General features: G+C 49.4%; 1 protein-coding gene across 11 annotated transcripts in view; it reads left to right on the forward strand.

Annotated features, from left to right (window-relative positions):
- The first annotated feature begins 747 nt into the window (after positions 1-747).
- MVB12B (multivesicular body subunit 12B) overlaps positions 748-27,948 on the forward strand; it is a 196,799-nt gene continuing 169,598 nt past the window's right edge. For 8 of the 11 annotated variants that reach the window (XR_006196141.1, XM_042914045.1, XM_042914047.1 and 5 more), the window contains exons 1-2: positions 6,910-7,049; positions 20,113-20,235. Coding sequence is in view for 10 of the 11 variants with exons in the window: in XM_042914045.1 (XP_042769979.1) it covers positions 6,975-7,049; positions 20,113-20,235 (198 nt within the window). In the remaining variant the exon portion in view is untranslated. Of the gene's footprint in view, positions 766-6,909; positions 7,050-14,571; positions 14,654-19,045; positions 19,384-20,112; positions 20,236-27,948 lie in introns of those variants that run through there. The other 3 variants (XM_042914051.1, XM_042914049.1, XM_042914050.1) reach the window with 3 other exon arrangements.

Raw genomic sequence — 27,948 nt, forward strand, 5'->3', positions numbered from 1 at the left:
GCAGGCTCCAGGCTCTGAGCTGTCAGCACAGAGCCCACCATGGGGCTTGAACTCATGAACTATGAGATCACGACCTGGGCCGAAGTTGGACGCTTAACCGACTCAGCCACTCAGGTGCCGCTCTGACTTATTTTACTTAGCATACTGTCCTCCTGGTTTGTCCATGCTGTCACAAATGGCAAGATTTCCTTCTTTTTAATGGCTGAATAATTAAAAAATGTGACCCTCCCCTGTGTCCAGTTTATTTGGTTCAGGGTAGACCTGACCTCTCGTCAGGAATTAGAATTCTCTCCCTATAAGTCTGGAATTAGAGCTTAGAGACACTTATCTGTGTCTCAGATCACCGGAACTACATGATGCGTAGTGGACTGAGGGGGCCATTATGGCAGCCATGTTAGATTGGGAACCAGAGAGAAGAGAAAAGAGGTCTGTTTGAAAGGGGAAAGGATAGAAGCAGACACATGGGGAGAAGGAGTAACAGGAGGCCACGTGACCCTGGAAAAGCCCCAGAATTTTCCTTCCCTGTGACTGTTTTCCTGTTTGTTCCACAAATTCTCTTTTTTGCCTAAGCTGGAGTGCGTTTCTGTTACTGATAACCAGATGATCGTTAGCAACAAAATCTGAATCTCCTCCAGACTGTGTGCACATCTTAAGGGGGAAACCGACTCTCTAAGTCCAGAAGCCTGACCAGGACTCTCCGTGAGGGATTGAAGAAACTGTTTCACTCTGTTTCTATCAGTTCCGTGTTTTAGATTCCTCATATAGGTGAGCTTATACAGTACTTGCCTTTCTCTGTCTGACGACTTCTTTTTTTTTTTTAATTTTTTTTTTTAACGTTTATTTATCTTTGAGACAGAGAGAGACAGAGCATGAGTGGGGGAGGGGCAGAGAGACAGGGAGACGCAGAATCCGAAGCAGGCTCCAGGCTCCGAGCTGTCAGCACAGAGCCCGATGCGGGCCTCGAACCCACCGACCGTGAGATCATGACCTGAGCTGAAGTCGGACACTTAACCGACCAAGCCACCCAGGCGCCCCTGACTTCTTCTTTTGTAATGTTTACTTATTTTTGTGAGAGAAAGAGAGAGGGAGAGACAGAGCGTGTGTGCGTGTGTGTGTGTGTGTGTGTGTGTGTGTGAAACTTTATCCACTCATAGGTTATTTCTGTGTCTTGGCTTTTGTAAATAACGCCACGGTGAATGTGGGCGTGAGGTGTCTCTTTGAGATCTTATTTTCATTCCCTTTGGCTATATACCTGGAAGTGGGATTTCTGGGTGACACGCTAGTTCTATTTTTTAATTTTCTGAGGAACTTGCACACTGTTTTCCAAGGGAGCAGTGATTTTAAGTGGCCCGTCAATAGGCCCAGCCTCAGGAGGTGACCTGATTGACAAAGCCGATTTCCTAGCGTCCCTTTACAGTTGTGTGTATGTGTGTGTACAGCTGGGAGTGGCCATGTGACCCATTTCTGGCCCATGGGATCTAGCGAGGTCTGCTGGGGAGTTTCTGGGAAAGACTTTGCTCCCTGTCCGCCTTCGTGCTATGAAAGAGGAGACCAGGACGTCTAAAGCTGGAAGAGCCAGCCGTTCTGTGCCCAGGAGGCCACAAGTGTGAGCATAAAAGACAAACCACCTGAGGGTGTCAGCAAAGGATGGAAGGACACGTGCTCTTAATGCCTTCATTCTCCTATAACAGGAAGACCGGAAGTAGATGACGCCAGGCCAGCAAAGTAAATGCCTGTTGTTCAAGCTGCCATTGGTGGTTGGTCCTGTAGTTTGTGTCCATATACCTAAGATGCTAAAATACATAGATATGCTAAAATAGAAAATGAAAATCTCTATCCTCCCCTTACCCATAGCCACTGTTAAACTATTAACGTTTGGTATACGTTTTCCAGGGGTCCAATGTATTCTAATACCTATAAGTATTTATAAATACATATAAAATTAATGGGCTCATAGAATAAATGCCTTCTGTTCTATACCCCGTTTTGGTTTTTTGTCTTACTTAACCAAATACCATGGTATATTTCGATGTCAGTACAGCTTTCCTTTTTTAATGACTCAATCTTCTATGGCTGGACATTTAGGATATATCCAATATTTTCTCATTATAAGCAATGCTGAAATAATTATCCTTGAACATACATCTGTGTGCACTTGCCTGATTGTTTGCTCTGGATAATTATTAGACATGGACAGAGGGTATGCACATATTAAATGTTGACACATCTATGTATTAAACAAATGTTTATTGAGGGGCTAGTATGTGGGGCACATTTATGCTTGATGAACAGATATCATGGTGGAGCTTTTAGTCTGGTGGGGAGACTGAGAATTGAACAGGTAAACAAATAGTAAATAGCTACAAATTGTGATGAGTGGTAAGAGGGAAATGAATGGATGTGGTATGAATACAAAAGGAAGCTACTTAGATGACCAGCGAAGGCCTCCAAGGAGGTGACATTTAAACTGAAAGTTTAAGGATGAGAAGGGCCCAGGAGATCACTCTGGTGGCTGTTTTCCATTATATGAATGGAGGCAAAGCCAGGAGACTGGTAAGGATGTTATTGAAGTCGTCTGGGCAAGATAGTGTGGTTTCGAGTGGAGTATTAGGAATATACAAATGGATCAGTGGACAAAAACTAAACATTCATAAACAGGGAACCCAGTATATTATAAAAGTGTGTATGCTTACAGTAGTGGCCCACAATTTTATTTACTGAAGTTTTACGTTACATTTTAATATGTTAGTAAACAGTATTAGCACTGCTCTAACAGACACTAAAATATAAGTTAAGAGGAGAGCAATATATAATATGAAATATGAGTTATAATGTAAGTTTTACATTATATTTTATATTCATTAGGATTACTATTCTTGTAAGAAATTTAATATAATCTTCAGTTTCAAAAATTTTCTGCATATTTTCCCATATTTATCAAGATCAGTTTTTTCTTGATGTTTATTTGTTTATTTTGAGAGAGAGAGAGAGTGTGTGTGAGCAGGGGAGAGGCACACAGAGAGGAAGAGACAGAATCCCAAGCAGGCTCCTTGTCATGAGCACAGAGCCCATCATGGGGCTCAATCTCATGAACCAAGAGATCATGACCTTAGCTGAAATGAAGAGTTGGACGCTTAACTGACTGAGCCACCCAGGCACCCCTCAAGATCAGTTTTAAAATAATTTTGTCATGTTCCATTGCACCCCTCCCCCCAATCATATTGGTTTTTTAATTTAGATTCCACTAAATTTATATATTGAGTTCGGGGAGATAGACATCTTTGCAATATTAAGACTTCCTCCCCAGGGACTTGTTATGTTCTTCCTTTTATTAAAGACTTTTATGTTTTTCAGTAAGGTTTTATGGTTTTCTTTCTATGGCCTTGCCGTTTCTTGTTAAGGTAAAGGCCAGGTATTTTATAGTATTCATTACTACTATGAATGTAATTTATTTTATTTTATTTTTTAAAGTTTATTTATTTTTGACAGAGAGACACAGAGCATGAGCGGGGGAGAAGCAGAGAGAGAGAGGCAGACACAGAATCTGAAGCAGGCTCCAGGCTCTGAGCTGTCAGCACAGAGCCCGACACGGGGCTCAAACCCACAGACCGTGAGATCATGACCTGAGCTGAAGTCGGACACTCAACCGACTAAGCCACCCAGGCGCCCCTGAATGTAATTTTTTTAAAAAAAATCATACTTTCTAAATGGAAATCACTGGTATTTAGTGCTGTATTTAGGGGATCCTATAAGTAATAACCTCTTTCCCTCTTCTGAATTTGGAAGAAAATTGAGGCATAGATACAGGAAAGAGACGTAGGAGATAAGTCCTGGAAATTGACAGGAAAATGTAGCTTTTGATCAGTAGCCAAGTAGGCTTTCTATAATATTTCCCCTTGGATGGGATGATTTACCTCTATAGTAGCAGGCAGTGCGGGACAATAGTATCTCTCTGCACCAGAAATAGGTCCATTTGCCGCATGGTAGAGAACACAGAAATACTTGCTGTCTGTGATCAGCCAAAGCCAAAACGAACACAGAATTCTTCTGTATAGAAAAGAAGTCTTGTCCCTTAACAGGAAAGTGATTGATTTCAGTGTTTATCTTATAGCTAGCCATTTTACCAAAATCTTAAGATTTTTGACTGATTCTCTTTAATTTTTGCTTTTAGGTACACACTTAAATCATGAATAAATAATATCAATTTTGTCTTTTCCTATCCAATACTTATATTTCTTATTTATTTTTCTTCTCTTATTTCATTGGCTTTAGTTTGTAGCAGTTATAGCAGGCATCCTTGTTTTGTTTCTGACTTAAATGAGAACACCTTTAGTGTGTCACCATTAAATATAGTTGTTTATGGCTTCTGATAAATAAATTTTATCATGTTAAGCTTGAATTTTTTTCCTCATTTACTAAGAGGTTTTAAAAATTTATAAGTAATTGGTGTTGAAGTTTATCAAATACTTTTAAAGCATCTGTCTTGCTGAACTATCCTGTGATTTATTTTTAACAATGCAATGAACTTATAGACTCCCTGAGGCTGAATTATTCTTGCACTTTTAGAATAAATCTTGCTTGATCATAGTGGATTTTGGCTTGTTTTCCATCAAGTTGGACTCAAATTGCCAACACTGTGCTCGGTAGCCTTACGACTATCATATACTTAAATAGGTTGGTTTATAGTAGTGATTCACATATTAGAGATAATTGGTGAACTTTGAAAAGGTGGTCCTGACTCAGATGAGTTTGAGAAATGCCATATTTTTTACTCCTGGACTTCACAGGGACTTTACTATACTCATACTTACTGTGGTTCTCCAGAAGGTAGACTGTAAATGGCACGCAGCCCTTTCTCAAGTTATTTGACTGTAGACCCTCTTTTTCAAACAACCCTTATTAAATTATCTGGAGACCAGTGTTCTATACTGATCTGCAGTTCTCCTTTTTGGTGTAATCTGTCGGATTTTGGTATCAGAGTTCTGCTAAATTTGGGAAGCGATATGGAATATTTTTGCTTTTTTTCTGTGTAAGTTTTTCTATTAAAAAACTTTTTTAATGTTTATTTATTTTTTAAATGTTTATTTTTGAGAGAGCAAGCAGGGGAGGGCCAGAGAGAGAGACAGGGAGACAGAGGATCTGAAGCAGGTTCCATGCTGACAGCAGAGAGCTTGATGTGGGGCTCGAACTCAAAAGCCGTGAGATTGTGACCTGAGCTGAGGTTGGGGCTTAACTGAGCCACCCAGGCGCCCCTGTTAAACATTTTAAATAACATCTAAACACTTCTGAGCAGAATTGCCCTAAAAAAGGGCTTGTCTGTGTAAAACAGAGCAAAGTGGAGTTGTCCTGGCTGAACTTGGCCACCAGCTGAGGCTATTTCCTCGGGGACACTGGGGAGGCTGACAGGAAGCCTGGCCTGGCCCCCTGCCCCCAAGTGACTGCCCACCGCACAGAGAACAGCTAAGTGCTGACGGCTTTAGGGGTCAGTCCAGAATGTGGGGCTCGAACTCACAAACTGCGAGATCATGACCTGAGGGGAAGCCAGACGCTTAACTGACAGAGCCACCCAGGCGCCCCTCTGTGTAAATTTAAATAACGGAGGGATTGTCTGACCCTTAATGGTTTGAAAGAACTTGTCTGTAAAACCATCTGAACCAGTGGCATTTCTGAGACAGACGCTTGGAATGCACACACTTGCCTGGCTTCCCCACAAGACATTTTCCCCGACAGCCAATTCTGCTTAGAAAAACCTAGAATGTGTGAAAATTAGACTTGATGTATTAGCAAATTGATGCCAATCACTCTTTGCATGGTCCTCAGCTCTAAAGGCTCCAGCCTTCTGACCACAGTTCTTTCAAATGGCAGGCCAGCCTCTGCCTGGGAATGCCTTGCTGGGGCTCTGTGGGGCATTTTTCGTTAAGGAATTATGCAGAGCCTGCTCCTGTCTTTGGTAGCAGCCATTCTAGCTGAGAGTCAAGCTCTGGACTCCACTCCTCATGCAGTCTTATCCTCTGGCCTATACCTTTCCCCGAGTACTGTAGGGCATCACTTCTGTAAACCTCTCCCTCTAGATGCTTCCTGAGGGCAGTCCCATGGCCCCTGTGGGTTGATCATTTGCCCCGCATAAAGGGGAGGCAGAGAATCGCTGGGAGATTGGGGTCATTATGAGAGGCCTGTTTTTAGTGGAGTCTGGGACCTGGCTAAGCTTGTATTGGGTCATTTGGGAGAGTGGGGGTCCCCTGAACGGAGTGAGCGGAGCTGAAGGAATGGCCTGCAGTTCACGAAAATCGAGGAGGGCTGGGTGTCCCTGCTAGAGGACAGCGTGTGTGTGTGTGTGTGTGTGTGTGTGTGTGTGTGTGTGTGTGGTGTTCATCTAAGGCGCCAAGGGGCCTGGGGGCGTCCAGGGTTCTAAGGCTGTGCTGAAGGACTGATCCAGTGAGGCCTAGGAGAGCTGAGCGGGCTGCGGGGACCCTGGAAGAGAACAGCTTGGCGGAGGGGATAACTAGTGCCCAGGCTCCAAGAGGCCTGGGGCTCCCGGGGCTCTGAGGCCGGGCTGGGGAGGGGAGCGGGTTACCCGCCGGCTGGGGGAGGCCGGGCCGGGGGGCTCGCGGGCTGGGCCGTGGGGGAGGCCCGGGGTAGGCGGGGTGCCGGCCGGGGCGGCGGCGGCGGCGGCGGCGGCGCGGGCTCCGGACGCGAGGGCTCCCGCTCCCTCCTCCCGCCCGAGCCAGCCTCGGGCGCCCGGCGCCTCCCCCGGAGCCAGCGCCAGAGCCGGGAGGCCCGGAGCCCGGCCCGCCGCCGCGGCCCGCCGAGGGAGCCGCCGCCGCCGTTGTCGCCGCCGCCGCCGCCGCCAGGCCGCGCCCCGCCCCTGCCGCCGCCGCCGCCGCCGCCGCTCCCCGGTGAGGCTCGCGCTCGAGCTGCGGCGCCGGCCCCGCCGCCTGGGCCCCGGGCCCGGCCCCTCCCGCGCCGCCCGGGCGATGAGAAGCTGCTTCTGCGTGAGACGGAGCCGGGACCCACCGCCGCCGCAGCCGCCGCCGCCCCAGCGGGGAACAGTTAAGTGAGGTCGGGCGGGCCGGGCGCCGCGGAGGCTCGGCGGAGCCGGCCCTGCTGCCCCGGCGGACGGGCGGGCGGGCGGGCGCGGGCCCCGGGCCGAGGGGCGGGCGGACGGGCGGAGCCGGGCCGCGCCGAGGCCTGCGGGCTCCGTGCCCGGCCCGCCGCGGGGACAGGCCCGGCGGCCTCTTCCCGGGCCCGCGCGCGCCGCGGCTTCCCGAACCCCGGCTCGGCCTTGCAGCGGACAGGCGGGAGGGAGCTCGGGGACCCGAGTGCCAGCAACGCCCCCAGGGCCGGGCAGGTGAGGGTCTCCGAGAGCCACCGCCGCCCAGGTGAGAGGTGAGGCGGCCCACCTGTGCCCAGGCCGCTGCGGCCACCTGCACAGACTGGGGACATTGATTTCACTGGCCTGGCCTGGGGTCCGGCCTCTCTGTGGTCACGTGGGTGCAGACCAACTTGCACCTGAGCCTTGAGCATCACCTGGGGTGCGGCCTCACCTGTGACCTGGGCACAGCAGAGAGGACACCCAAATGCCAGGGCACCTATCTAAAGGTGAGGTGCCCGGAGTGGGCACCCAAGACCCAGAGGACCCATCCTGGAAGTGTGATGGCTGTGTTGATGAGCACCCCACAAGGACTCCAGCCTAAGTGAGACAGACTTAGGACGGGGGGACATCAGATCCCCAGTGACAGGCCCAAGTGAAGAGGGCAGACCTATGTGCATCTTTGTTCTCTTTGTTACCAACAGACAACTCTGCCTAAGTTATCAGCCTCTCTCACCACTAAAGATGTGACTCTTCTTTCCCCTGCTTCTCAGCAGTCTCTTCAGCAAGGCGCAGAGGAAGGCCCCAGGAAGCAAAAGGCAAATGGCTGTTGCCCCTTCTCTGCTCCCCACCCCCACCCAAGAACAGATTTCTGCCACAAAAGCCACAACAGGCCAGTGACTCTTTAGGGGCCTTTGTCTCTGGTGGTTCCTTCTCAGTATAATCTCATTGTACATTTCTCGACAGCTGGCTGGATCTCATCTCGTTTTAACAGGGGGAAAAAAAAAGTCTTATCAGCTGCAGCAGAGAAGCTTTAGAAAAGTTAGGGGATAAGCTCTGCAGAAACCTAGGCAAACCGAAAAGCTCAGGGTCCTCAGAAGGTTAGTTACACGACACAGGTGACACCTTTCTAGCTCCCTGGAAATTGTTGCAGTGCTTTGAGATACTGGGCCATGCGGAGAATATTTAAATGGAGCCTCTGAGAGGTGGGGCCTCTCCTGGGACCTGGGCACCAAGACCCATGTGAAGCAGTTGACATGTGAATTACTGGTTCATTTGAATCCAGAATCATCTTCTCTAATCAGCATTTAAAAAAAATTTTGTTTAATTCATTTTTGAGAGAGACAGACAGAGTGCAATTGGGGGAGGGGCAGAGAGAGGGAGACACAGAATAGGAAGCAGGCTCCAGGCTCTGAACTGTCAGCACAGAGCCCACCATGGGGCTTGAACTCATGAACTATGGAGATCATGACCTGGGCCAAAGTGAGGCGCTTAACTGACTGAGCCACCCAGGCACCCCTCTAATCAGCATTTTTGATTCCTTCCTTCTAGCTCTTAGGCCACACTCCTGATTTATGCTGAAGGTATTTTCCCTGCCTGCCTCCATCCCACTGGCAGGCTCTTCCCACTTCCAAATGGAGCAGTGCACCATGGCTAAATGCAAGGGCTTTAGAATTAGACCTCAGCTTAATCCTTGGCTTTCCTACTTCCTGTGTGTTCTTGGGTAAACCAATGAACTTTTCTGAGCCTCAGTTTCCTCATCTGTAGAGCGAGGCTAATGATAATACGTATCTCATGGGATTATGGTGAGCAGTGAATGAAATATTGCAAGAGAAGCATTTAGCTCTGTGCCTGCCTCAGGGCAAGTGGTCAGTAAAGGTTAGTGGTTATTAGTAAGTGTTTGTTGGCTTATTAATCAGAAGAAGAGCTTTATTTATTTTTTTTCTTTAGAGTGCCTTTCTGTTTGTAGCTCTCCTTAGGGCAATCAGGAAGGGATGTTAGAGTAAGAAGAACACAGGGCTTGGATTTAGGGGTTTGGATTTGAATCTCAGTCTCCTTCCTGCAATCCCGGTGACCCTAGGCAGGTCATGGAACCTCACAGAACCTTTCTGAATTCCGATGTCCTTATATGTAGAAGTGGCTTAAGAATAAAACCTACCCCATAAGGCTGAATGAATTAATGTATGTGAATGCATGTGGCACTACAGAGGGTGTGGGGGAGTCCTCTCTAAATTTAGGTGGACTCCAAAGGCAGACCCTGGTTTTCTGGGTCCATCATTTAGACGATTTGGAGGTGGGAGGGGTTATAAGAAAAAGAATACAAGAATATCTTGCTTTTGTGCCTTTCACAAAACCACACGGCCATGTGAACGCATTTCTGGGTCCCCTCTCAGGGCCTTGGAAGGGGTAAAGGGTGGGGGTGGCTGAAGGTTCATTGCGATCAGTTTCACGGCAGATGGGCTTCTGGGGGCGTCAGAATCTAGAAGTCCTGGGCCCCTCCACCTTAGCAGGTTGGAAGGGTTCCACGCGTCCCGCTCGAAGAGCGACATCTTTGCCACACTGGAAAGTAATGATAGTGTTGGAGCCAAGCATGGGAAGTGTCAAAGGTGCTATTATGATCATGAAGATAACAAATGACTACATGGCTGGATGTGGTGGGCTGAGAACACTGTATTTAGTTGGTTGCGGTTGAATGAGCAGTCTCCTTTGCTAGTTGGGTTGTGGGAGGGGAGGCCTGGGGTCCCTGAACGAGCTGCCTCTCCCAGGCTGTTCTCGCGCTCTCAGAGGCCCTCCCTGGCCAACATTTTCCTGGCCAACATTTTCTGGCCCCACTGGCTCCGGTTGGCCTTCTGCTTGCTGGGCTGCCCTTGGGAATTGTGGTTTCCCTGCATCGTCTGCGCTGTTTGCAATGAGGTTGCCTATGTCAGACCTCCTCTCCTCTGCTGCTTGAGAGGCAGAGCCGCTGCGGGGTGTACTTGACATTGCCTCCCTTGTTGGGGACATCCTGCGGGCACGTGTTCGGTTTACCTGACACACTTCGGGTGAGATGTGGAGCTTGCGCTGGTGGAAATGTGAGAGGCCCATGGGCCTGGAGCCCCGGAGTCACATGCTCAAGCCTTGTAGCTCCTACCTCCCTGAGGACTGGGGGACCACCTTGTTGCGCTGTGGTTATAATCTTTCTTTATACATGAGATCTTTCTATACACACACGGACACAGACGTAGCTGTTGTTTTTTAAACAGGTACTGATCAGCAAAAGCAAAATACTCAGGAGAATATCCCTTGATCCTTTAGAACTACAGCAGAATAAATGAATTCTTAGTGTGCAAAATAACCCTAAGATGTGTATGAAAATGCAGATTCCAGGGCCTCACACCCAGACCTCCAATCGGAATATCTGGGGAAGGGGCCCTGGGATCTGTGTGTTGAGTAAGAAATGTGGGGTTGTGCTTCTGCTTCCGGAAACTTGAAAACCCCAATTGTGGAGGCTTTTTTTTTTTGTTTTAAAGTATACGACACACATAACATAAAATGAACCATCCTGATGGTTTTGAGGTGTGCAAATCAGTGGCATTAAGTACATTCACGCTGTCATGCAGCTCATCTTTGGAACTTTTTCATCTTGCAAAACTGTATACTCATTAAACAGCTTCGCTTTCCTCTTCCCCCAGTTTCTGGCAGCCACCATTCTCCTCTGTGTTTCTATGAATCTGACTAATCTAGGAACCTCATACACGTGGAATTATATAGTATTTGTCTTTCTAGACTGGCTCACCTCACTCAACATGATGTCTTCAAGGTTCATTCACATTGTGGCATATGTCAGAATTTCTTTCCCTTTTAAGCTGAATACTATGCGTTACATGTATATACCGTGTTTTGCTTGTCCATTCATCTGTCTACGGATACCTGGGTTGCTTCTGCCTTTAGGCTCTTGTGAATAATGCCGTTGTGAACATGGATGTACAGAGATCTTTTCAAGACCCTGTTTTCAATTCTTTTGGGTACATACCCAGATGTGGAATTGCCAGACTATACAGTAATTCTATTTTTTTTAAGTTTATTTATTTATTTTGAGAGAGAGAGAGAGAGAGAGAGAGAGAGAATCCCAAGCAGGCTCTGTACTGTCAGCACAGAGCCCGACTCAGGGCTCGAACTCATGAACCGTGAGATCATGACCTGAGCCGAAGTCAGAAGCTTAACCAACTGAGCCACCCAGACGCCCCTATTTTTAATTTTTTGAGGAATCACCCTACTGTTTCCCTTAGTGGCTACATTTCCATTCCCAGCAAACAGTGCACCAGGGTGCCAATTTCCCACGTCCTCGCCAACACTCACTTTTAGACTTTTGATAGTAACCATGCCAGTGGGTATGAGGTGATAGCTCGGTGTGACTGTGGTTTGCATTTCCCTAGTGATTAGTGATGTCGAACATCTTTTCATATGGTTGTTGGCCGTTTGTAGACCACTTTTGGAGAAAGGTCCTATTCAAGTCCTTTGCCCGTTTTTTTCCCATCAAATATTTAATTTCTGTTGTTGATAATTGTAAGAGTTCTGTATGGATTTGGATTTTCACGCCTCATCGGATATGTGATCCAGAGAAACTTGCTTCCATTCCATAGGCTGTCTTGTGCACTCTCTTGACTGTTTCTCTTGATGCAAGTTCTACAAGTTCCTTACACGACACAACCCTGTGAAGGAAATATTATCTGTCATTCCAATTCTGCTGGGGAGGAAACTTAGGCCCAGCTCAGCTAACGCGCCTGCGGCCACACAGGTTTAAATTAGTGCCGGAGCTGGGATTCAAGCTCGGGTCCCTCTGACTCCAGAGCTTGCACCCTCCCCATCGCTCTGCTTCGCTTTTCATTCCCGCCCTGACCTGATACTGTAAGGAGGCCCCGCGGTGGTCTGCAGGAACGGGGCGTTGGTTTGAGAAGCATTCGGTTACAGGAGAGGAAATAGGAACAAAAGACTTTCGAATCTCTTCCTTCCTTCCTGAAGCCCTGCATCATTGCTTGGACCTTAGAAATTGCAGAGAAATGCCAACAGGCTTTTAACGTTTTGTTTGTTTGTTTGTTTGTTTGTTTGTTTGTTGTTTAAGCACCTCAGAAGCTTGTTTCGGCCGTCCATCTGCCACCCACAGTTCCCCCAGTGGTCTGTTCACGCCGCTGCTGATTCCACGTCTCTTGCCCACAGTACCTTCACTGCCCTGCACCCTCTCTCTTTCCAGGAGGCCAGGTGGAGCGCAGGCTCTTCCCTCACATCTCCCTGACTCACCAGGCAGAAGGAAGCGGGCCCTCATTTGCAGTCTCTTTCTTTTGGGATGTTTCCTCTGGCGTGTGAGCTCCGTGGGTGGTGGCCACGTCTGTTTCATCGCTGTACCGCCCAGCACGGTGGCATTTCACCTGGGCTGTGCATTATCCAGTCTTGGGCCCAGCCCAACCCAATTAAGTCAGAACCTGGGGGTTGGAAGGGGCAGCCGTGGCTTTTACAAACCCCTTAGGGGAGTCTTCTGGGCGACCAGCCTGGAGACACCCTGGCCCCTGCCAGGCCCTCATCCAGCCTGCTTGGACTGGGTCACAATCACTTCTGGAGCTGCTGGGAGCTCTGCAGTCCCGCCTCCCTTCCTCTGCAGCCTGCCTGTCCCTGGAAGCGTGGTGTTTGTCCTGGGCTCACTGACGCCCAGCCTGGCGTTCTAATTGGAAGGGGCCCGCAGGTCTGCTCTTGCCGTTGCCCTTGCTGTTTTATGTGCCCACCTTAATTCAGCGAAACGTGGGCAGTTTGGGAGGATAGGAACTTGATTCATCCATGCATCCACTCACCCACCCACTCACCCATAATCCATTTATGGAGCACCCACCGTGACATAACACCTTTGAGCAACTAATGTTCTGCTAGGGAAAGTGTACTAAACCTTCTGAGAGGCAAGGCTGCGTGTTTCTGTGTGTGCATACATGCGTGTGTGCACACGTGTGTGCTGAGACCGTGTTCTTGGTGAGCGTCGGCGTTCTCAGTGACAGCAGCTGTGTGTAGGGGCAATCGAGGAAGGTTTGGGAAGAACGGGAGATGTGACCTAGGTTTTGAATGGTGGGGTGGGTGTCATAGGGGGAGAGCTGGGTGCTCTTGGCTGACCGTCTGGGGAGGGAGAGACCGAGGGACTCATTCCGAGGCTGTTCCTCATGGATAATTACCTTCGGGTTTTTTTCTGTTCATTCATTCGTCAGACATCTCATGAGTACCTGCTGTCTTGTACAAAGTTCAGATTGTGGACCAGCAGCTATTTGACTATCACCTGGAGCTTGTCAGAAATGCAGCTTCTCAGGCCCCATCCTACGCTTATTGGATCAATATCTCTGGGAGTGGGCTCCAAGAGTGTCTGTCTTAACCAACTCACCAGGTGACTCAGGCCAGAGTTTGAGAATCCCTGCTCCAGAATGTTAGATTTCCAACCGTCATCATTGCATACCCTCCCTCATTGCTTAGCACAAAGGCTCCCCATAAATGTTTGTGGGCTCACTGCTGTGTGCCAGTGCTGCTGGGTACTGGCAATGTGAGAGATGCTTCAGGGGGAGGATGGCATGTTCAGCCAGGACATACGGTGATGACAGCCAGCAGGACGCTAGACACCTACCACTGAGTCTCAGGAGAAAAGTCCGGGCGGTTGGAAGTATTTTGGAAGTCATCGGCGCACAGGTAGAATGATTAGATGACCAAATGTCTGAAAGTCAGAAAGGGGTTGGTAGTGATGGGACATGCCTGGTTGACCTGAAGCTGGGTGTTCTGATTCTGGCCCGAGAGCCCATTTGCTGGGTGTTGAGGTGACACATTGGCATTTTTACCCTAGACACTGGCCATCAGGGTAAGGGTGTGCCTGACCTTATGTCCCTGAATAGCAAGAGAGCATTTCTCTTGGGTCCTCCTGGGATGGCTTCATCTGTAGAGCATCTGCCTTCTGTTGGGGGTCCTCCCTCTTCCTTCTCTCCAGGGGACAATAGGGCACCAAAACTTGATGGGAGTGGGCAGGGCTGACCCTCATTTGCAGTGTTCGTGGGCAGGTCGGAGTGGGGCTCACAGTATACTGGAGACTGCCCCCAGCACCAGGCTCCCAGGTTTTGCAGAGTTGGGCCTGTAAGAGGCAGGACTTTGGCTACAGCAGTGCTGGAGAACTTGATCCCGGATTTATTTTTGGAGCGAGAATTCCAGGATCTAACATTGCACCGTGTGAGCTGCAGCACCCTGAACCCCAGGCCCGCATCACATGGTTTGTAGAAACTCTGTTTGGTATACAAACGGTTAATATAAATCTAGGCATAGGTCCGATAGAATGGATACATTTATTCAGCAGACTCTTTTATTAGAAGTAACTGGGGCCTTTACTGGGGAAAAGGAAGTGCTCGCCATTGTTAGTTTCCCTGGCTGGGAAATTCTTTGCGATCTAGGAGAGCTTAGAAAAATATTTGCCTTAGTTTCCTAATATCTTAGCAGCCTTCCCAGCAGCTTGTGGCCTATTGCCACCTGACCATACTCAACAGTGTTTGTCAGAGTGATTTGGCTTCTGACCAGGTAAGTGGTCCAGACCAGAGTGCAGGAGGCACAGGGATGCCATTCTGAGCTTCCACCGTGGACGCCTCTCAGCCTGTGCGCTGTCGTCCAGGAATAGTCCAAGAGCTGGCTGGCCATTTGCTTGGGTGCTGCGTGGACCCAGGCCTCAGCCTGCCATCTCCTAAGGAGGTAGGTCTCTGCACCTTAGCTGCATGGAGACCACCCAGCTTGCGTGTTTGTGTGTGTTGTGGTGTGCATTGGTGAAGCCTGGCCATGGGCTCCCTCCCATGGGAATGGGGCCGTGTCCTTCTGCACCTGCTGAAGATTTGTTAGCAGCAAGATGCCAGTAATCGGGGCAACAAGAGGGCCTCGGTTCCTGTAGACCACTACTGCCACTGGGCAACAGGCAAAGAGCTGCCCGATGTGGGCACAGCAGCAGCTTTTATTGGGAGACAGCCCGTTCTCAGTCTCCACCCTGCTGTTGGTCAGGTTCCCACGGCAAGTGAAATATTTATCCACTTCTCTTCCCCAACCCCGCAAGCTGGTGGATGTGGGCAGACAGTTTTATGTCTTTTGTGCCCTTGACTTTGGATTTCAAGCAAGCTGATTGCAAGTTCATCCTTCTGTAGGGATTTAATTAATCCACGGGTTTTGTCATTTCAATTACGGTAGCCCAGTTTAACCTGCCCCCCCCCCCAATACTTTGAAATTATTCTCCTCAAAAGTTGTGTGCAAGTCGCGCCTTCAGCCCTTGGCGGGCAGTGCTGGTGCTGCTTCTGAGCCAGCCTTCCTCACTGCGGCAGGGAGGCCGAGTTGGGGTTCCCGCTGCGCCTCCTTTGATGGCAGCGCCCCTTCCCCCCCTGCGGTTATTGCCCCCCACCCCACCCCGCCTCTAGAAGGGCCTCGGCGGAGAGAGGTCTGAGCTCTGTTAGTTGGGTTTTGATTTCAGTACAGGAGTTGATAAAACGAGATAAACCCCAGGCTCGAAGGGCCGGGGAAATTAAACAGAGATGATATCAAAGTTCCCCTGAGTTTTCAACTGTGATACAGTAGCTTAGTTTTCTCCCAGACTGGGGCCGGGAGGCACGCCTTTGATTCTGAAACAATATTCAGCATCAGTTAAGCCCAGCACTGCTGACTTTCAGGGATTAAGCACACTGTTGTAGTAATTCTTTGATCAGCTACAAGGGAGCAGTGTGCTGTCTGTATGAGAGGCTTTATAGTTAAAGTTCATTTCTCTGTGAACCTGGGATGATGGCATTGCCAGGGTGCTGCAGGGCTGGGCGCCGGGGCCTTCCCCAGGCACTGTTTGCAGCATTGCAGGCAGAAGCAGGAGGCGGATTTTCTCCTACCCACCCTTGTTGCATCGTATTCATCAGGCACGGCATGGAAAAAGTCCTCCTGGATTTTCCTCCGGAAAACACACCTCACTCTAACTGATCCCATGTAGCCCCCGTATGTACAGGCAACACACACACACACACACACACACACACACCCCACAACACATTTACACATATTCTTCTGTCTGGCGGGGAAATCCTCTCGGGGTAGACCCAGGAATAGCTGCCCAGAATAAAGCTCTGCAGCCCCTGGCCTTGGAAATGACGTAGTGGAGGCTGGCCACGCACTCGGGGTAAAGATTGGGATGGGGATTGGGGCCAAATGACCTGCAAGGTTAAATTGGGAGGACTAGCCAAGTCCAGTGTTGCCACTGCACTGTCCCTGTGCCCACGCGCAGACGTGACTCCCGGGGGGGGGGGGGGGGGGCATCACGACCCGTATTCCTCGAGTGGCATTTACCGAGAACTGACTTAGTTTCAGGTTGGTTCAGTCTTAGGGCTCTGAGAAATCTCCACCTCTGTCGTCTTGTTATCTAAAACACTGGTCAACTTTTGGCTTTCCCCCTAGAGACCTTCCTTGCAGCCACAGCTGGGATGGTAGAAGTTTCCCCAAATTGCTCCCCCCACCTCCTCCCGGTTGGCCTCGCGACTTCCAGTTGGTAATGGAGCCCCTGTGTGCTGTCGATTGCGCTCGCACGGTGCTATACATCAACCTATTCCCTCCTGTGCAGTGCTCGGATCTCCCTCATTAGGCCTAAATTTACCTCCGTCCTACACAAACATGGCCTTAGCTCATTTTTATTGTTGTAAATTATTTATGAGGGAAATGTTGAATCTTGAAACTGAGGTGTGAGGAAAATTAATCCCATGTTACTTTTATCTTTCTGTACTTTTCTCCCCCTTGCTTCACTTATTGGGCTATGGCTGAAGAAAGAAGAGCTTTGGCATTTTTAAAGATAATTAGTGTTGAAACTGCCTTCTCGATCTCTCGGACGGGATGTTGGTCTCCCTCGGCACAGTGTCACGGAAAGCAGACCAGACCTGGGAAGGAGGAGTAAGGGTCCTGTTTAGGTCTGCCAGCTGCCAGGTGCCTGGCTTCTGACAGCCATGGGCCTCAGTTTTGTCTTCTCTAAAATAGGGGCGATAAGACCCAGCCGCCTCCCAGGTTTGGTGTGATCATCAGTGGGGCCTGAGAAAGCTTTTTGAGAAATGCAAAGCACCATACGTATATAGTAGAGGGGTGTCAGTGTGTTTTGTGTGCAGTTAGGGTTTTGACACAGGGGTGGGTCTCTCTCTGCTGCGTAGCTGCTGAGGACGAAACCAGGGGGTTGTTGCAAGTAGGCCTTGGTATTTTACGTTTCAGACCCGCATTGCCTCTTGCCAGACAGGTTAATGTTGGTCTTAAACAGCCCGCTCCCCCCTCTCGGGCAGATCTGCTCCGCAGGCTTGCATTAATGGCCTCTTCTCCCCTCTCAGAGGCCTGGCCTGTGACCCTGGGCGGCCGAGTACTCGGCGGTGCCATCCCTTCTGGCTGGAGGCTCCACACAGCCCGGGAAACGTGGAGTGCCAGTTAATAAATGGCCTTTTGTTAGGAAGGTCAATTGAAGTGACGGTAGAGACGCTGTTAAAAGTAATTTGCAGTCAGAAAATATGTAATTCAGGGCAAGCTGCTTTGAGTGATTGCCTCTGCCATGGATATCTTGGGCGTTTCTCATTAAAAGCTTCCTTTGCCGGTGGTGGGGCTTCCTCCACCGCCGAGCCGGCCGCGGCCCCGCGCCGCGAGGAGTCATTTGTCTGTATTTCACAAAGGCTGCCTTGATCCCCAGGGTACAGCAACTGGGGGGAAAGGGAAGAAAGAGGCGTGCATCCGAGATGCTCTGTGCTCATGCTCTGCTGTCGCATCCTCCCGTCTGCAGGCCGGGCTGGGACCGTGCACGCGTGGGCACGGGCCGCCGGCTCCTTTGTCTGCCTCAGCCGGAGGCAGCCCGCGGCCATCTTGGAACCTGCCGCTGGGCTGCCTCCCCGGTGCATTGTGGGAGCGGCGGGGCTCCCGAGGCGAGTTTCCCCACCGCCCTTGACCGAGGGCTTCGGGAAGGGAGAGGCCTTGTCGTGGGCGTCCGGGGCCCGACGTCGTGACCCGGGGCCGGGACTCTATCAGCGAATAAAACCTTTCGTATTTATTCCCATGTTCGCCTCCTGTCTCTCTGTCTCTGCCTCGCTCTCTCTGTCTCTCATGGTAGAGGCGGTACTATCTTAATAATAATAATAATAATAAAAAAAGACTTACCTCGGATGTTCTTTATTAAATTCACAGCGTGGTATTGTAGCACTGGCAGAATTTGTACATTCTGCTAATGAGTTGTTAATTGCAAAGCGTTTGGGTAACCAACAGCAGGTACCCGTATTTTTCCAACTGCAGCAAGGTTATTTTCGTGCTACCATACTATGGGATTTTCCAAGTGAAGATACTTTTTTGATTAGTGTTTGCTTCAGATTGGGCTGGTACACTTATTTACCTCTACACCTTCTTTACTGGGGCACGCATATCTCCTCATTCAGTAAGTGTTTACTTCATGCCTACTGTGTGCCAGAAGCACCAAGCCCTGTGCTTTATATAAGCCTGGCTGGTAAATGAAATTTGAAAATAGAAAATGTGGCATGGTATGCTACCCCCTGCCCCGGGCTCTAGAAGCTTATTTTCAGTAGACTTAAGCATAACTTAGTTTAGCTTTTGTCATAAACAGAAGTTGAGAGTGTGGCTGCTGCCAGGTGCTTCCTAGCCTTGATTGGAGACTTGGCTCGATTTCATTGGCAGGTCTGTTTTCCGGAACTTTTGTGGGCTTCGGGGGACACTGATTACTTGGGTGACTTGCATATAGCATTCTGATTGTTCCTATTTAAAAGGCTGCAGTCATTTTTAGTGGCCTCCGCCTTTTCTGATTCTAGGCTGAGAACTAAGAGTATTTCTTCTCCCTGCCTGTTTGGTTTGCTTTAGAAGCAGTAACCAGCTTTGAGAGATCTGGTAGACCTACAACCAGTGGGATTTAATTGCTGCAGAAGGAGGTGGAATTTAACTTGCTCTTTTTCACTGCCTGTCCTTTTAAAAGAACTAAAAGTCATTTACATAAGGTGTTACCTCTTTTATTTGCTTTCTGGTGCACTGCCTCTGGAGCTGCCCAGACCCAGTGCTCTCTATATCCTACTTGTCTCCTCTGGTCACATCAGGAGGCAGTCAGCAGCAGAATAATAATGCCATTTCCCCTCCCTGTCTCCCAAAGTGCCCGGCAAGAATTATGGTCATTGTTAGTGTTTAGCTTTGAGTAAGTGCCCACATGACCTGCAGGATTAAACGCAACAGAGGCACCTGCCAGCCCTCCCAGGAACGGCACCTACCACGTTTCTAGCCAGGTATGCTGGACCTGTGTGCCCCAAGCCTGCCAGTCTCGTCTGCATTTTATTGAGTGCCTACTGTGTGCTAGGGACCCCTCTGGGCTCTTCATTTATATGACTCCCTTAGATCTCATGGCAGCTCTTTGACTGTCAGGACATTGACCTCTTGCTTGCTCAGAGTCATGAACCAGTAAGCCATGGAGCCTGGACGTGAATGTCATTCCTTTGCCTCCTTGCCCAGAACACTTTCTTCCATGTGTCTGGAAGCCTGCCTGCTCCACAGTCCACGCTTGGTTGTGGTGGAGGCTGTAGATTTGGAAGTCTGCACCTCCCCAAGGAGATAATGTACGGGAGAGAGGTGAACAATGCTGTTACATTTAGCTGTGTCTGATTTATCCTCAGAGAAGCTACTGGCATCTGTTCAGAAATCAGGCAGCTTGTCGAGAGAGTCAAGAATGGTTTGCTTTTGGGTTGGAGTCAAAGTCACTTCAGGGAGGCCCTCCCTAACTCTGTTAGCCCAGAGTTCAAAGCCAACTTGAGAAGATCAGGGGTCAGAGATAACTTGAGTTCTTGATCTGAGGAAAGGGTCAGGTAAGGTCAGGGCTCCTATAGCTGGTTCAGGTAGACAGAGCTTGGCTCCGGATATTTGCCCCAAGATTCTGGTTCTAAGTGTTTGAGAGACTTTGTATCATTCACTTTAAATGGTCAGTTTGAATTCTGTGCTTTTTTTTCCCTTCTTGGAACCAGGACCAGTCCACCATGCCTGAAGTCAAAGACCTTTCGGAAGCTTTGCCAGAGACGTCGATGGATCCCATCACGGGAGTGGGAGTGGTGGCTTCTCGGAACCGAGCCCCAACAGGCTATGATGTAGTAAGTCAAGATCCACTGATTCAACCGATATTTGCCTCCTGTGTTCAAGCCCCTCTGAACCTTGTACATAAATGTGCTTCTTCCCTCTAGGAACTTAAACAGAGGGGGAAGGCATCACCAGTGGGAAGTACGGGGAGTGCCCTAGTTTGGGAGTCCAAGGAGCTGAGTCCATCTGGGCTGTTTCCTGGCCTTGGCTAAATCTCTTGACTTCTGTGATGGTCAATTTCACCTTCTATAAAACTAAAGGGTTGGCCCTGTTGATTTCTAAAGTCACTGCTAGTTGTGACATTTCATGGAAAAGGATCCAAGAGCCTAAAAGAGCCGTGGCGGTTGGCATCGGTGGTCCCGCATGTGTTAATGTCATCAGTGTATCGCCCTATGTTTGTATAGCTCTTTGCAGTTTGCAGAGCGGTTTCCTACCTGGGAACTCATTTGGCTGTCACGGTTCTCTGGAAGGCTCGGAGGATAAGTAGCTTTATCTTCCCTTTGCTGATTAAGAGAACCCAGGCTCTGATAAGTGGAGTGACAGAGCCCCAGTCCTTGGGAGTGGTGACTCAGGACCAGACCCCCTTCCGAGTCCAGTGCTCTGCCTGATTACACCACTACAGTTTAGCAGAGAACTTGCTGTGCTTTTCAGCAGGTGTCTGTGGTGGTGTTCAGTAGATGGCTGGAATTGGTTATTTTGTTGTCTCGTTACATATGTCGCGATTTCGTGATTTGGCTCGGGCTTAAAAAGTGCTGAGTAACACGAGGAGGGTTTTGTTAACAGCGACTGTGGTCACATGTTCTGAGATTCTCAGGTGGCCTTATTTTTACTTTCCTCGTTTTGTTTAAGACTGTTTTATTCCTGTTTATTGAAAGCGTGCACCAAGAATACATACGAGTAGAAGATTATGGGTCTCCTTAGCCAGCACTGAAAACCTGCCGCCATGATTATGTTAGCATCTGATGTCCCAGGGGTGGGAGGGCTACCACAGCCGGGCCCAGAAGAAGCCCTAAAGCATGCTTTCTCTGCCTTGACACTGTTGACATTTTGGGCCAGATAATCAGAGACTTCTGTGTTGTGGGACTGTCCCATGCCACGTATATGGGATGCTTAGCAGCACGCCTGGCCTCTACCTACTAGATGCCAGTAGCACCCCCCCCACCCCCGCCCAGTTGTGGCAGCCCAAACTGTGTCCAGACATTACTGGTGTCCCCGGGTGGAAGGGATAGAGGGGCGAAAGCAAGCGCTGCTGGGAACACCACAGTATGTATCGGGCCAGCCAGCACTGGGTCCTGTGCAAGGCAGCAGCAGCCTGTTAAAATGCTCCCCATCACTTCCCCGACTGTTTGAAAGCTTATAAACATTTTAAAAGTGAAAGGGCGAGGGAATCTTTTCTGACAAAGATTTGAGTCTTACCTGCTGTCTGACTTCAAAGCACTGTTTGAATGTATAACTTACCATAAAATAGAATCATTAGATATGGCTCTGTGCCATAAAACTCTTGGGAAGCTAATAAAAATGTTCCTGATTTGAGAAGCCAAAGTGTCTTTTGATGAATTAGATATGAAGCAGCAAGTCATGAATCAGGGCAGGGGCTCAGCGCTCATGCTCTCTGGGAGGACTGGCTCGGGGGTCGCTCTCCTGGGAGGGCTCATGCGGGGGGCTCACCCCCAGGGCATGGGTCTCCGCGCCTTCTTGTTATTCTCCTCTGTTGATCTGTGTCTTTAACATTCGGCTTGTACCTTTGGGGTCATCTGGAAAGCTTGGCTGGTGGGTGGCGGATGGCCTTTGATAGTCTGGTTTTCTGAAAGTCTTGGGAAGTCTGACAGGAGCAGAATCTATCCCTATCATTTTCTCCTAACATCTAGCTCAGGGCAGAAGAGCGCAGTGTCAAATGAGTAAAATTAATAAGCACATTTCATGATTATGCCGTACCACGCATTATAGTAAAAGGTGAGCAGGGCAAGAGGCCCCCGAGGGTCAGCCTGGCAATTACCCAGCCTCCGCACGCGCAGATAGAGAGTGTCCGGGCTCCCTCTGAAAGCCCTTCCAGGGAGAGGGGTGGGAGTCCTCTCTTTGTGCTGACCACTGGATCGTCCTCAGGTAAGATCTGGTTCCCGAGAGGTCCGACCCCGAGTTCAAGGGGAATGGCGGGGAGGCCCATTCCTTTTATCTAGAGTTTCACAGAAACTCAGCCTCCAAACCGAAATATAAGGCGTTTTATGGTGGCGGGTTCAGAGTTGCTGAGACCCAACGTCAGTGGCCGAGGAAGCCCTGCTGTAGATTTGTGGCGAGACCCCTCTCTGCCCGTCACATCTGCTGTAGGATTAGTCCCTCCAGTGCACAGAGTACGTTAAGTGCCGTGACCACGAAGCCCTGAGAGTTTGGCACCGATGGGCTGCTGGGCCTGGGTAGCACGGCCGCTTTAAAGTGAGCACAGGCCTTGTGGCTTGCTTGAAGTAAAAGATGCCGCCTGTGTGTTTATAAAAATTAGATTTTGTAACTTCTCTTTCCTCCAGGGCAGGGGAAGCTTCTTAGGCTAAGGGGCTGGGATTATTTGTGAAGCTTCTCAGTTTATCGTCCCTATTTCTGCAGCCCTCTGTGAGATCGCCTGCCCCCCTGCCCTTTCTGTCCCACCGCCGCACTCTCAGATCTTAGAGCAACTGGTGCGGATGTTCCCTGGCGTCACAGGGCAGGCGGGTTGCACGTGTGACGCCGTGGCATCTGCGTCCCGACTCTGTTGTCGGTGCCTGGCATTTGCTGAAGGTAGCACATGCTGTCGTATCTTCTTTGGGTGGTCAGTTTTCCGTGACTCGGGATGCCAGAGACGCACTTCGTGCTAAAACTCTCCTGTGCAGAATTAACCTCTGATTTCCAAGTCAATCTGGGATGTAGCAATCTGAGGACATCAGGCTGGCCGTAGCTGATGACCACTGTGGGTGTATTTCTCATGTATTTCCGCTGAAATACGTCCTAATACGTCCTACCTTTTATTTACATTCTTTGGCCTTTCTAAACGAGTGTTTACAACTCGGAGACTAATGCCTCAACACCGTATTTATGGGGCGACTCTTTCCAAAAAGGAAATAGCTTCCTTTGACAATACGCTTTCCGGTAATATACTTTCATATGATAACATACTGCTTTGGCAAAAACTAATGAAACGAAAAGTCAACAATACAGACAAAGAATAATCAAACACTCTAGAGTGTTTTAATTAATTGATTTTATTTTTTTTTGAGAGAGAGCAAGCGAGCAAGAGGGACAAGAGGGAGAGAGAGAGAGGGAGAGAGATCGAGAGAGAGAGAGAGAGAGAGAGAGAGAGAATCTTAAGCAGGCTCCACGCTTAGCGCAGAGCCCAACGTGGAGCTCGATCCCACGACCCTGGGATCATGACCTGAGCCGAAATCAAGAGTTGGACGCTCAACCGGCTGAGCTACTCAGGCGCCCCTGGAGTGTTTTAATTTAAATTGTTTATTTATCCAGCCTGTTCTGTGAGTAAATACTATGTGCCGGCTAGGAACTGGGGATATGCTGATGCATGAAAACATCCAGTGTTCCTACCTTCACAAAACTTACAGTCCAGAGGGAGAGGAAGACAATCAAATGACCACACAAATAAATGTAAAATAAAATTGTGCTAAGTGCTTGGCAGGGAAGTCCTAACAGACTGTTGTGTTGATCAGATCTAGCTTTCCAGATCAGTCTACCTTTCTTGCTAAATTCCAGGTTATGACAGCATGAACCTGCTTCAGCTTCTAGAAATCCCTCCTTTTCTTCTCTACTCTGAGACCTGTCTGCCCCCTAGCTTTTTCTGAGACCCTCCCAGGGCGCCACCTCAGGTGTGCTTGGGGTTCTTAGCTCTGGCTCTCTCCCCTGCCTCTGCACTGTGCCATTTTTCCTGGTGACACCTGTGAGGTTGCCCTTGGCTGGGTACATACAGCTCCTTGCTAACCTGTCAGTGAGTGACTGCTCCCACCTTCTGCCTGACTCGGGTCGGACAGTGTGCCTTCTACTCTACCAGAGTCACTTTTTTTTTTTTTTCAGTTTATTTATTTATTTTGAGAGAGAGCAAGAAAGAGCAAGAGGGGCAGAGAGAGAGAGAGAGGGAGAGAGAGAGAGAGAGAGAGAATTCCAAGCAGGTTCCACACTGTGAGTGCAGAGCCAAAACTGGGACTCGATGTCATGAACCATGAGATCATGACCTGAGCCAAAACCAAGAGTCAGACACTTAATGGACTCAGCTACCCAGGTGCCCCAAGAGTCACTTTTAATGAGACTTACCTGGAACTTTAGGGGGAAGGAGAGTGAGAGAGTAAAATTCAGAGAATATGGACGCCTGCTACTGAGGCCCAGTGTCCTTTGACCCCTACTTGCCCAGACTCTTCTTTTATTCCACCCACCTCCCAGCAGCCTTTAGGGTTGAGTCCCAGCCTCGGAGAGAGTAGGAGATATTTTTCTTTTTCCTCACGGCAATCTAACACCGCCTCCATTCTCTTCGTGAAAATTCTCACCCTACACACAAGAGTCTTTGTGGCACAGTGACCCCAAAGTGACAGATTATCCCCTAGCTCAGTGAGTATTTTCAGATGTCCAGGTGGAGGATTCTCAAGATTTTGTGAGTCTCAATCCTCTGGAGGACCCCACGCCCCAGATTCCTGCTGCAGTAGGTCTGGGCAGGGCCTGAGAATTTCATGTTGACCACTTCCCAGGTGACGTAGATGCTGCCGGTCCAGGGGCCACACTTTGAGAACCACTGATCTAAATCAAATCATTCTTTTTATTATTTTTTTTAATTTGAGAGTGAGTGAGAGGGAGAAGGAGAAGGAGAAGGAGAAGGAGGGGCAGAGAGAGAGGGAGACACAGAATCCGAAGCAGGCTCCAGGCTCCGAGCTGTCAGCACAGAACCCACGGACTGTGAAATCATGACCTGAGCCGAAGTCGGCCGCTTAACCAACTGAGCCACCCAGGTGCCCCTAAATCAAGTCATTCTTAAACAGTCTCCACATGTGGCCACCACACATCTACCTCAGGGAGGGCTGTGCTAACTTTTTCTGTTGTTTTTCAGCCTCTCCTGATTAAGAGTTCTGGAAGTCTCTGGGGATGTGTGTGTATGTGGGGTTTGTTTTTTTTTTTGAAATATATTTTAAAAATATAAAATGGTACTATTGCTATTTTCCCAGCTTCTAAAAAAATAGTATATTGTGGGCATAGATAGCTTTCTATCAGTCCATGTAGGTATATCTCATCTTTTTTTTTTTATCTTTTTTTTTATCTCATCTTTTTAATGACGAATATTGTATTGTCTGGCTATGCCAACATTTAGCTAATCCCACGTTGAAGGGCACTTAGTTTGTTTCCCATTTTTGTTTGTAATACGCTAAACAAAATCCTTGTATATGTATCTTGCTGTGACTGTCCTATTAGCTCCCTAGAATAATTCCATAGGTTGGAATTACTGGGTCAGGATATTCACATTTTAATTTGATTAACATTACTGATTGCCTTCCAGAAAGGCTGTGACATTCTGTCAGTTTCTATTCTCATTAAGGTGAATGTGAATAAAATGAATTTGGGGGGGCGAGGGTGCAGGGGAATGAAAGGACTGAGTCTCCCCCTCCCCCCAGGCTCTGTGCCCAACTTCCGGTGGTGCTGGCACACCGCCAGGAGGGAGGGCCTCGTGATTCTATGACACTTGTCGCAGTGCTACCTGTGGATCTTCTCCCCACGGGGGCTGTCATCCCTGAGAAGCAGATTCTGTATAGGACAGAAATCCAGCTTTAATTTCACGTGATTTCAACGTTATCTTCCAGCCTCACGTCCTTCTAGTCGCTTCTTTGGCCTCATCGAACCTCTCACTTCCTCGTGTTCGGAATAAGCAGAAGCTTTATACCGTCGTACCGCTAAGTCTCCTTTTTCCAGAATTCCAGAATTCCTGTACCTCTCCCCCACCTTTCTGGGGTAGAATTTGACTTCTCCTTCAAAACCCCGTTTGAGTAGCTCCTTGGCGAAACTTCACCTGACATTCCTCATTCGCGTATTTATTCACGCATCGGTTTCGCGAATATTGTCGATCCCCAGCTGTCATGCGAGGCCCTGGGAATCCGAGGTCTGGTGAAAGGTGAGAGGTGAGCCTGGGAGGGTGGATGAGGCCGGACCACAACACAAAAGAGCCGGCTGCTCTTCTGAGGGTGGTGGGGGTCGTCAAAGGGCTTCAGGAGGAAGAGATTCTTAGATTTGTGTTTGCACAAGTTCACCTGGCGTGTGCAGCAAGGAGAATAATTGGAAGATGTAGGTACCAGGGTAAGGGGGGGTGGATTTGGAGGCCGTGTGCTAACGCGGGGTGAGAGACTGGTGGGCTAACCACAGCCGTGGAAACGGAAGACGTAGCTGGATCTGAGGGACAGGGGAACGTGGGACGTGGGCACCCAAAGACATATTCTTCCACAGAAAAAAAATGGATTCGAGTGGGGGGAGGCGGGCGCAGAGGCGAGGAACGGAAGGGCCAAGATGACATGTGGCTGTCTTGCTGGGCAGCTGGTGGATGCTTATGCTGTCGCTGAAATGGGAACGTGGACGGCCGGTGGGGGGGGGGGGGCGTTGCGGGGGGGGTGCGCGTGGAACAAGGCGATGCCTCAGTGTGGGGCACGCTCGGTGAGGTGCTTGTGTGACGTCCAGGACGTGGTCCTGTCGCATCAGGGTCCCCTGAAGCGGGAGGGGACCTTGAAGGCAGGGAGGGAGAGGGAGATGACAACGGGAGGGCGGCATGGGATCAGGAATCTTTTTTCCTTTGTGTACAGGCGGGAGCGTGTTTGAGCACGCCCAGTGGGGAGGAACCCGGGGAGAGGGGCTGTCTGAGGAAGCAGGGCCCACGAGGGGCAGAGGACTCGGCGTCCAGGGCCCCCCGGAGAAGAGCCAGGAAGGGATGCTCGCGTGGCTGCTGCTTCCTCCTGGCACCGTGAGCTGGGAAGCCAGCCTTGGTCACGGCCACGACCGGCGGGCGGACATGGGCCTCTCGTGCCTTAAGCCTGCGCTTCCTCCGTCCCCTTTCTCTCAGCACAGCTGCTTACTTCTGAAACTAATTAGACGACAAAACCTTTCTTAAAAACTGCTGGACCTGAATAATTTATATATGCCCTAAATGTATGTGGGATTTTCTAAATAATTAGAAGTTTCGAAGGCTTGAACTGTCAAACGTGAGTGGCGCTGGGGGGCCTAGGCGAGACCGGCTTCCCTCTGGGCCGGTGGGCTGTGTCGAGGGGGCACAGAGAGGGGTACGTTTAAAGTCCTATGCCCGCAAACGAGGTCCTACTTAGCACAGTGGTGAAAGAAACAGGTAATCTGCTAGGTGCTGAAGCAGGTTCCAATAAGCTGGTCTTCTTATGTAGCGCCCAAGGAATTCTTAAAAAGTCACATGAAAAGCGTGTGAAGACGCTAACAATATCTTATTAGAAACCTATGGTGGGGGACCCTGGGTGGCTCAGTGGGTTGAACATCTGACTCTTGGTTTCGGCTCAGGTCATATTCTCACCGTTCATGAGATTGAGCCCCGTGTCAGGCTCTGTGTTGAGAACGTGGAGCCTGCTTGGGATCCTCTCTATCCTTTTCCCTCTGCCCCTCCTCTCTCTCTCTCTCTCTCTCTCTCTCTCTCTCTCTCTCTCTCTCTCAAAATAAACATTAAAAAAAAAGAAACATATGGGGGACATCACATGGGAAATGTGGGGTGT

Source organism: Panthera leo, chromosome D4, assembly GCF_018350215.1.
Source record: "Panthera leo isolate Ple1 chromosome D4, P.leo_Ple1_pat1.1, whole genome shotgun sequence".
NCBI lineage: Eukaryota > Metazoa > Chordata > Mammalia > Carnivora > Felidae > Panthera > Panthera leo.